The sequence below is a fragment of the Theropithecus gelada genome, chromosome 10 (assembly GCF_003255815.1).
Source record: "Theropithecus gelada isolate Dixy chromosome 10, Tgel_1.0, whole genome shotgun sequence".
NCBI lineage: Eukaryota > Metazoa > Chordata > Mammalia > Primates > Cercopithecidae > Theropithecus > Theropithecus gelada.
In genome coordinates, this window is record NC_037678.1 from 74,478,172 (window position 1) to 74,488,039 (window position 9,868).

Genomic DNA, 9,868 nt, shown 5'->3' on the forward strand with positions numbered 1-9,868 from the left:
GTACAGTGATAAAAACAATACATGTATTTATTTTTATTTTTATTTATTTATTTACTTATTTTTGAGACAGAGTCTTACCCCATTGCCCAGGCTGGAGTGCAATGGTGCAACCACGGCTCACTGTAGCCTCAACCTCCTGGGTTCAAGTGATCCTCCTGCCTCAGCCTCCTGAGTAGCTAAGACCACAGGCATGCACCACCATACCTGTCTAATTTTAACAATGCATTGATCAGGCATGGTGGCTCACAGCTGTAATCCCTGGTGTTTGAGACCAGCCTGGCCAACATGGCGAAATCTTGTCTCTACTAAAAATACAAAAAACATTAGCTGGGCGTGGGAGCAGGCGCCTATAACCCCAGCTACTTGGGAGGCTAAGGCAAGAGAATCACTTGAACGCAGGAGGTAGAGGTTGCAGTGAGCTGAGATTGCACCACTGCACTCCAGCCCAGGCGACAGTGAGACTCCATCTTTAAAAAAAAAAAAAAAAAAAAAAATGCATGTATAATAGAGATGTATCTGTAAAGTGCTCCCAGGAAAAGAGCTAGTGACATGATGGATAGATGAGCCTGCTGAGAGAAATAGATGTGGAGTTGGAGCTTAGGGAGGCCAGAGCTATGGAGCATGAGCCAGGGCGACTCTCCACCACCCTAAGAAGGAGGGCTGGGTCCTACTGGGTACATATACTGACACAGCTGTCAGTACAGGTACCTAGACAAGAAAGAGACTCTACTAAGCCTCTACCTATCAGAAAGGCCTGGCCCCAGGCTGCCATTCTTGAGGGCACTTGAGATATGCTGATCAGGGTCTTCATATCCTGTCAATGCCTTGGCTCTACCAGTCCACACCTCCTAAGCGGGGTGAAGGAGAGCTGAGAAATCATGCTCCCTCCAGGGCACTATCCTGTTGGGAAGACAAAATCAATGTAGGGAGAACACGTCCCTGCAAGGAGGGGCAAGCCTGGCATCCCAACTCCTGATCTCTGGAGACAGCGCTGTTTGAATATCTGGAGCTCCAGACCGCAGACACCACTGCTTAGGGAGGGTTCTCTCATTCAGGCCAGACCAGGGCAAACACTATTCATTGTTATGATTCTGTCCTTGCCAGTAGAACCCAAAGAAAGCAGAGTGCCTACCCCCAAGGAATGAACCATGTTTGTTCCCAGGCAGCCATGACAATCCTTTTCTCTTTGTAATGCTGAATTTCCCATTCTCCCTTGAAGTGGGAGGAGCATGTGACTCAGTTCTGGCCAACAGGACTTAAAGGGAAGGGTCCTGGGAGGGCTCTGGGAAAGCTTTTACTTTCATGATAAAGTGGGGCAGCCTCAATGCCTTCATGGAGCTGTGGCAGCCACTTTGTGGTAAGGAGGGAATAACATGCTAAGGATGGGACAGTGGGAGGATGAAAATCTAGGTCCCTGATGATCCAACAACCATGACACCCACCTCCAGATTTCTTGTCAGGTTGGGGAAAAATAAACCACTCTTTGAGGTCCTTTGTGTTACTTACAACAGAATGCATTCTTGATTGTGGTGCTTTGAGAGGATGACAGAGGAATTGTTTTTTTTTTTTTTTTTTTTTTTTTTTGAGACGGAGTCTTGCTCTGCCGCCCAGGCTGGAGTACAGTGGCCGGATCTCAGCTCACTGCAAGCTCCGCCTCCCGGGTTCACGCCATTCTCCTGCCTCAGCCTCCCGAGTAGCTGGGACTACAGGCGCCTGCCACCTCGCCCGGCTAGTTTTTTGTATTTTTAGTAGAGACGGGGTTTCACCGTGTTAGCCAGGATGGTCTCGATCTCCTGACCTCGTGATCCGCCCATCTCGGCCTCCCAAAGTGCTGGGATTACAGGCTTGAGCCACCGCGCCCGGCCAAGAGGAATTGTTGTAAAGGGAAGCTCTCTGCTGTGCAGCATGCTTGGGTCCCTTTTGCCTTCGGGGCTTCACCATTAATTGCAAACCTATTTTCCCATTCTTCACTTCTATCCATTCAACCCGCAAACATCTACCAGTTGCTGTATGGTGGCTTAGATGACCGCAGGCTGCATCTAGCTGTCCTACATCATCTGCTTTCTGGCTAGCAGCTTAGTGTCCAGATTCTGAGCTGGAACGAGCTTGAAACCCCTTTGACAACGGTGTGAGCTGAAGAGAAAGCCCCACTGGGCAGATACGTGGCACCACAACTCTTCCCGGGCAACGTGGCAGAGCTTGGGCTTTGGGCCAACCTCCTAGCACGGCCCAGTGAGCACCTCCAGTCTCATGCCTCCTCTGGGAAATCTGTTTACTCCAGCTTTGCCTCCATCCCCCACCCGGGCCTCACCTCCCACACCTGCAAAGACATAAACAGGCCAAAGAATACCACTCGAGAGGCTTTTTCCATTTTATTTCTTTGGGAAAGGAAAACAAAAAGTCTTTCCATCACATATGGTAGAGATATATATTTATATATATTTATATATAATTTCTTTTGTGGTTGGACGTCCCAAAGCTAAGTCTGTTCATATTTTTTTCTAGTTTTTTCTTACTAATGCCTTCTCTTCTCCCTGCCCCTGTGGCCTAGGCCCAGGTTCTAGGGCAGGTGCAGTGAGGGGTGAATGGAATGGGCAGTGGTTGCCAGGATGGCCTCCCACCCAGCTCAGAGACCTGGTGAGGACCACCCAGAAGGGCTGTGCAAAGGGTCAGAGGCCACACAGAGGGGCACTCATGTTTTTGTGGGGGATGCACAGCTCATTAAACAGTCACCAGTCATGGGAGGAGGCTGGTCAGGGGCTAGGGGACTTGCTCACAGTAGTTGCCAGCTCTCTCCACCTTGCCCCCCAAAACTCAGTCCTGGGGGTGGGAGGAAGAGAGAGTGAAAAAGAGAGAAATACAAGGGCTGAGGGCCAAGCCTCCTCCAATTTTTATTGCTGGTGAATTAGAAATTTGCTTTTCCCTTCCTGTCTTGGGGTGATGGACTCTGAGAGGGCCCCAAGAGAAGTAGCTGACGTCGGCTGACCTAACCCCTCATGCCAGGCCTACCCTGGGTAGATGCTGAGCCACCTTAGGGCACCAGGAACCTCTCAGGTCAGCCTTGTTCTTCAAGGGCAATCACATCCAACTCTCCCCCCACCCCCAAAACAAGGGCCTCCGGCTTAGACTTGGGCCAGTGGAGCTGGGAAGTGGGCAGTGCACCAAAAGTCAAGCAGAATTTTCTACTGGAAGAAAAGGTGAGACTTTGGGGAAGAGGCTGCCTAGGAAGATGATGTGCTGAGCATGAAAGCAGAAAGAGGCTGGGGGAATAGAGTGCGGGAAGACATTGCAGACACTCGTCTGACCTCAGAAACTGGGTGAGGAGAGTGCCTGAGAGGCAGGTAGTACTTAATAGCTGTATTGGAGCCGGACAGTGGCCCTGGGTGTGGGGTCAGCCAAGCAGATGGGGCTGTTGCCCTGCGGGATCCTGGCCAGAAGGGCGAGGGTAGAGCCGAGAAGCCATCAGGCAACCCTTTCCAAGAACAGGAGGACAGATCTTCCCTGGGTGCCGGACTTCCAGGCCCAGTCCTCCCCTCCCGCAACACACACACAGGGACACACACTCACAACCAGGCCAGACTCTGAGGCCTGAGCCCAAGAGATCTTGGGGGGAGGGGCTGGGCAGGTAGCCCTCTCAACCAAAGGCAGGCCATCTGCTCCCACTTGTCCTGCCAATCTGCCCAGGGAGGGAGAGCACTGTAGGAGGGAGAGAGGTCTGGAGCCCAGGGTCTGTCAGTCTCAGCAAACCCAGTGCAGGCCCCCTCAGGCTCCTTGGCCTAGGAGGTGAGCACAGAGAGCATCACTGGACACAGGGTGGCCCAACAGTAGCAGCCCTGACCCCCAGAAGGACTGGGGCACCTTATGGCACTGCAGGCCTGCTGCCTCCATCTCCAACAAGAGGGTGCCAAGAAAGGGAGCATGACTCCCCCACCACCTAGGATTGCCCCTGCTCATCCTGCCCTCCCCCTATTCCCTCCTTTTAGGAGGGTCCAAGTGGGCTGCCACGGGGGCAGTGCTGGAGCTGGAAGGGCAGGTGGGGAGGGAGGAACCTGGTCACAGCTGCTTAGAGAACCTCTTTGGTCTGGGGATACGGGGTCTATGGGGGAGATGGAGGGTAGGGGACACTGGGGACTGTGGCCTTTTGACAGGACATTTGTCAATAGGCCGAGTGCCCAGGTCGATCAGATTTCTGTGGACTCAATGCGCTCGAGGCGGGAGGGGGTCCAGGCCTTCTTCTCCTCGCCATGCTGGGGAGTGGGCGTGCTCGCACCCCCTGCGGCCCCACGCTCCCGCAGCCGGCGCTCCAGCTGCTGGTTGCGCTGGTACATCTCCACGTAGCTCAGCTGCAGCTGCTTCTGGTACTCGATCACCTTCTCCTTCTCCTCCAGCCACACGCGGCGCTCCTCGGCGAAGCTGGCACCCTGGCGCTCCCGGGCCCGCCGCTCAGCCGCCAGCTCGGCCTGCAGCCGCCCCACCTCCCGCCGCAGGGCCCGCGTCCCGCTCTCCCCACCAGCCTCCGCCTCCCCGTCCACGGAAACCAAGGAGGCGGCAGCGGCCACCCCGGCCTGACGGCGCATCTTAGCCTCGTCGCTCTCGCAGGTGGCCAAAGCATCCTGTGGCTCGGCCGGGTCCACGGGGGTCAGAGCCGGCTTGAGGCAGGCAGCAGGCAGCTCGCCCTCGCCCAGCTCCAGGCTGGCCTGCTTGCTGCTGAAGGAGTCCCGCAGGCTGAGCAGCTGCTCCTCCTTCTCCCGAAGCGAGGCCCGGCCTTCCCGCAGCTGTGAGCGCAGTCCCACGATCTCACTCAACTTCTGCGACACATCCGCCTGCGAGTCCTTCAGCTGCTGCTTCAGGAGGGAGATCTCACCAGCCTTCTGGCACACCTGGGCAGGAACAGGTGAGAGGAGAAGCCAGGTAAAGGCAGAGCTCTGCTCACCCCAACCCAGCTACCAGATCTGGAGCCAGGGGCACCAAGCTTCCTGGGGCTGCTGGCTCAGCCCCTCATCCGCAGCGACGCACCGGGTTACCTGCCTGGACTCAAGATGGACATGTCTCACCCAGGGGATGGCCTCTGGTCCTCACAGGCACTGCCAGTTGATTTTGTCCCCCCTGCTCCTTTCACCACCCCCCACCCCCTTATGATAGTGAGGGGCAAATGCCCTGGGGTTTCCCAGAGGGACAGAAGGGAGGCAGAGGGGGGAGGCCCAGATCCCCAGCCCGCACCTCCCACTTAGTTTCCTCCATCCGGGGCAGGAAGTCTGCCTGCTCCTTCTGGCAGGCGGCCACCTTATCCTCCAGCTCTTCCCGCTGCCGCATCAGCCGGGCTGCCTCCTCCTGCAGCTGCTTCTTGTCCTGCTGCAGACGCAGCACCTGCAGCTGTAGGCCCTGCTGGGCACGCTGGGCACGGCGGGCCACCTGCTGTAGCTTCCCACTGCAGCCCTGCCGCAGCTCGGCCAGCTCCCGCTCCCACGCCTTCTGACGCTCCTCCAGTACCTGGGCCACGGCCGCCTCGCTCTGCTCCAGGCTGCGCCGCAGAGCTGCCACCTCCTGCTCCTTCTCCCACAGGCGCTCCTCCAGCTCCTGGATGAGTGCACTGGGCGAGGGCGGTGAGCAGGCCGCGAAAGGTAGGCCTCCACCTCCACCCTCCCCAGAGCCCAGGTGGCCTGGCCGCCCCATGGATGATGATGATCCACTCTTGCTGGAGGCCCGTCCACTATCGGAGGTCCCCAGGTCCTGGTAGCCCGACCCCCCACCACTGCTGCCGCCACTACCACTACCATAGCTGGCAGTGCCAATGCGGTTAATGTGGCTGGTGGAGGCACTGAGGGGCGCCAGGTGCTGGCTGTAGCTGGAGCTGTAGGTGGGCAGGCTCGTGAGGGAGTTCCGGCCTGAGTCTGAGAGGCCACTCCCACTCCCGCCCGCTGGAGTCATGGTCCGGGACTTGTCCAGTCCGCCTTTGAGGCCACCAGGGCCCTGTCGTCCCTCAGGAGTCCCATTGGTCTGCGGGGGGCACAAATTCTGCATGGAGTGGAAATTCTTGGGTACCACAGGCTTGAAGGCCGATGGCCGAACTAGTGGTTCTGAGCACTGTAGGAAAGGCAGGAAGGGGCTGGGCATCAGGATGAGGCCTTGGGCTTGGCCCAGGCTCTTCCCTCTGGCCGAGACTTGTCCAGCCCCACCTCCCACCCCTACTGGATCTCCATCCTGAGGTCCCCCATCTGGGGTTCTACCCCATGGCTCCCCAATGCCAGATCTCTGTCCTTGATCCACCCGCTAGACTTGGCCCCAGGTCCCCAGTCCATGACTCCCCAGCCCAGCCTCCATCCTGCCCCTACAACCCACCCTCCAAGAAGGCCCACTTTGCCTTCCTCTCTGGGTTGCCTCCCACCCCCAGAAAAAGGCTGACCTGGTCTAGCTTGCCAGAGGTGGCCAGGAGCTTGGGTGGGTGGCTGGGCTCACGATATTGTGGTGGCGCCTTGTCACTGCCACCACTGCTGCTGCTGCCACCGCTACTGCCAACCACGTTGCCACAGACATCAGTGTGGTCACTGCCCCGCAGATCGCCATTGAGGTAGAGGGAGTTGGCGAGACCCTTGTCCTCTGAGGGGTAGCGGCCTGGCCTCTCCCTGCTGGCCCCACTGCCACTGCCTCGAGTGCCAGGGAAACTGCCCTGGCTGCCCCCTCCCCCTGTGCGGGTACCCACGCTCTTCATGGCAAATTCCTGGGCATGGGCCACCCCACTGCCCACGCTACCCATGGCCAGGCGGGGGTCCGGGGGTCCAAGCTCGGAGGGCCGTGGGGCAAAGGCCAGGAGAGGATCCCGCCCTGGGTCAGCGCGCACAGGCAGTGTCTCCAGCTTCGCCATGACTAAGCCAGGGGGGCACTGTGGGCACAGGTAGGAAGGCAGAAATAGGTAAGACCCTACTCCTACTCCCACCACCCCAGCCAAGTCAACCCAGCACCACTCTGCCCCTCAGTGTCCCCTTCCCTACAATGGGTACAAAAAGTCCTCAGGCATCCAAGGTGAAGGAATAGGGCTGGGATAAAAGAGAGAACTTGGGAATGGGGGTTGCCTGTTGCCCACCTGATAAAGCCCAACCCCCAGGGCTCCATGCACCTAGCCCCCAGCTGTTGCTCAGCTCAGCTCAGCATTCCATTCCTAAAATTCTGCGTTAGCCCCACCTATGCCATGAGCTTCCCAGGTTCAGTGACCCTCTCAACTTTTTGCTGCAACCCCAGAATTTTGGGGTTCTTTATCCTGGGTCTGGGACCCTAACATCCGAACCTCACGGGCTGGGGAAATGGGGTTGGAAGGGGAGAGCAGTACCTGAATCCAACAGGGAACCAACCTCAGAAGATAGGGGAGGGAGAGAAATACACTCGTATCCAAAAATTGAGGGTGGGGGTCCTTCCTAGCCCCCTAACCTAAGGTGTTGCAGTCAGGGCAGAAGTGGAAGCTCACTACCAGCGCAGGCTTCTCTCCTTGCCTTTCCAAAGGGTTGAGGGGCTGACGGGTCCTCAAGCCTGGGACCCTCCGAGGCCCGGTCTGCAGGGGCCATGTGCCTCACTCTCGCAGTCGGGGCTCGGCCCGAACCAGCTGCGCGGCTTTGGAGGGGCCGACTGAGCCATCCCGGACTGCAGTTTTCTCCTCTGCGAAATGGGAGGAATGAAGGACCTACCTTGCGGGGCTGCCGCGTGCCAGGCGCCCCGAGGCGGCGAGCGCCTGAGGAAACGGGAGTCTTGGGGAGGGGGGGTAGGCGGTGCGCATCTGGGTCGCGGGTGGGCGCCGCCAAGGGCACGCCCTGTCCCCCGCGGACGGATGGGGGCCGCGGCTGCAGTAGGTGGCAGGCCTGCCCGCCCCAAGGTCTTAAGACAGGGCCCCCTTCCCGGGATCAGTCCTCTGCAGAGGTCCCAGGGCTGGCTGAGGCCGGGGCAGGGGACGCAGTGGCGCCAGCTGCTGGCGCTGACGGAGCCTCCCTCCGGGCCTGCGTTTCCCACAGGTGGGCGGGGGAAGGGGAGGGGAGGGGAGGGGAGGGGCCGCGCACCCTGCAGCGCCCCCGAGGATCCTGCGCTTGCCGAACCCCGCTAAGAATTCACTGCCACCAGGAAGACTTCCTGGATTACTCCCCTCTCTCGCTCCCTGTGGACCTTGACCCTGTTCAGCTTACCATGAAGCCCTCTGAGCCCTTCTGTGGGTGCGCGTCCCCCTCCCCCAAGGCCGGCCCACAGGCGCAGTGGGAGCCAGGCCTCGGGTTACCTGTGCTCAGGGAGGCCCTGCTTCCTCGTTCCTTTGTCTCAAGTTCGCACCTGGGAACACCTGCCCCAGAGATCTGCATAATGCAGCCGGGCAGGAGCACTAGGCAGTGTCTGCCTCGGGTTAGACCCTCAAATAAGTGTGTGGGAAATGGAAGAGGGTGCCCTTCAGGCCTTTTCCCACTACACCCTGCATAAACCAGGCAGGGAGCCCTCCTTCCCTATGAAGTTAAGGGGTCCACATGGCACCCGATGGCCCCACAGACCATCTTCTACCCAGATGCCCTATCCTTGGCCCAGACCAAGGATACGGCATCAGGGTTCTAATGCTGTATCCTTGGCCCAGACCAAGGGAACCTGACAAAACTGTTGTCCTTCAGGAGTCTTCTGGCCCCTACACCAGGAATGAGAGCTCTAGGTTGTTGGAAAGTTCACTACCAAGCTTGTCCACTGTCTTTGTAGAATTCCATACTCAGCATCTGTTCCCACAGGTGTGGAGAAGAGCACTTTGCCACCCTACGCCCTTGGACCTGTCTGTCCCCATAAGCAAAGGCCAGGACTAGGATGAGGACAGAGAGCCAAATGAAGGGTGCAATCAGCAAGTGCACAACCCTGAGAGTGATAGCCTCCTTCCCTTTGTGCCTTGGGTCCCTCTCTGGCCTCACTCTAGTCTCTGCTCTGCCTCTACTCCCCAGCATACTCCAGCCCACTATGCCTCAGCCCCGCAACCCCCTCCTACCTTAAGCATGGCCCCCTTCCCTTGCCATCTCTGGGTGCAATGTGGGGAGCAGCTGCGGACTGAGAGGATGAAGGCTGAAAGGCCTGAGGCTTGGAACCAGTAGGAAAGCCTGGGCAGGGTTTGGGAAAGAACTGGCAAAATTTCATACAGATGAGGTCAGGTGGTGGGGACAAGGGAGAACTCTGGACTGGGCACCAGGGTGGGTGCGACACTCTTAACATGATAGGGCGAGACTGCTTGGGGAAAATAGTTGCTTTGGGAAATATCAGAGAAAGATACCTCTCAAGCAGTAAATGGAGACCAGGCAAGGTGGCTCATGCCTGTAATCCCAGCACTTTGGGAGGCCAAGGTGGGCAGATTACTTGAGGCCAAGTTCAGACCAGCCTGGCCAACTTGGTAGATCCCCATCTCTACTAAAAATAGAAAAATTAGCTGGGCGTGGTGTGCATTCCTGTAATCCTAGGTACTTGGGAGGCTGAGGCACGAGAATCCCTTGAACCCAGGAGGCAGAGGTTTCAGTGAGCTATGATTGCACCACTGTACTCCTGCCTGGGTGACAGAGCGAGACTTTGTCTTAAAAAAAAAAAAAAAGCCGGGCGCGGTGGCTCAAGCCTGTAATCCCAGCACTTTGGGAGGCTGAGACGGGCGGATCACAAGGTCAGGAGATCGAGACCATCCTGGCTAACACGGTGAAACCCCGTCTCTACTAAAAAATACAAAAAACTAGCCGGGCGAGGTGGCGGGCGCCTGTGGTCCCAGCTACTCCGGAGGCTGAGGCAGGAGAATGGCGTAAACCCGGGAGGCGGAGCTTGCAGTGAGCTGAGATCCGGCCACTGCACTCCAGCCTGGGCGACAGAGCCAGACTCAGTCTCAAAAAAA

At 57.9% G+C, this 9,868-nt stretch overlaps 1 protein-coding gene across 2 annotated transcripts in view; it reads right to left on the minus strand.

The window, feature by feature from the left end:
* Positions 1 to 2,347: 2,347 nt before the first annotated feature.
* LZTS3 (leucine zipper tumor suppressor family member 3) overlaps positions 2,348 to 9,868 on the minus strand; it is an 11,136-nt gene continuing 3,615 nt past the window's right edge. The window contains exons 2-6 of one of the 2 annotated variants that reach the window (XM_025400671.1): positions 7,423 to 7,647; positions 6,404 to 6,880; positions 5,491 to 6,084; positions 5,221 to 5,352; positions 2,348 to 4,880 (exon numbers count right to left, since the gene is read on the minus strand). In XM_025400671.1, the coding sequence (XP_025256456.1) occupies positions 4,182 to 4,880; positions 5,221 to 5,352; positions 5,491 to 6,084; positions 6,404 to 6,862 (1,884 nt within the window). In that variant the 5' untranslated portion in view covers positions 6,863 to 6,880; positions 7,423 to 7,647 and the 3' untranslated portion in view covers positions 2,348 to 4,181. Of the gene's footprint in view, positions 4,881 to 5,220; positions 6,085 to 6,403; positions 6,881 to 7,422; positions 7,648 to 9,868 lie in introns of both variants that reach the window. The other variant, XM_025400670.1, reaches the window with a different exon arrangement.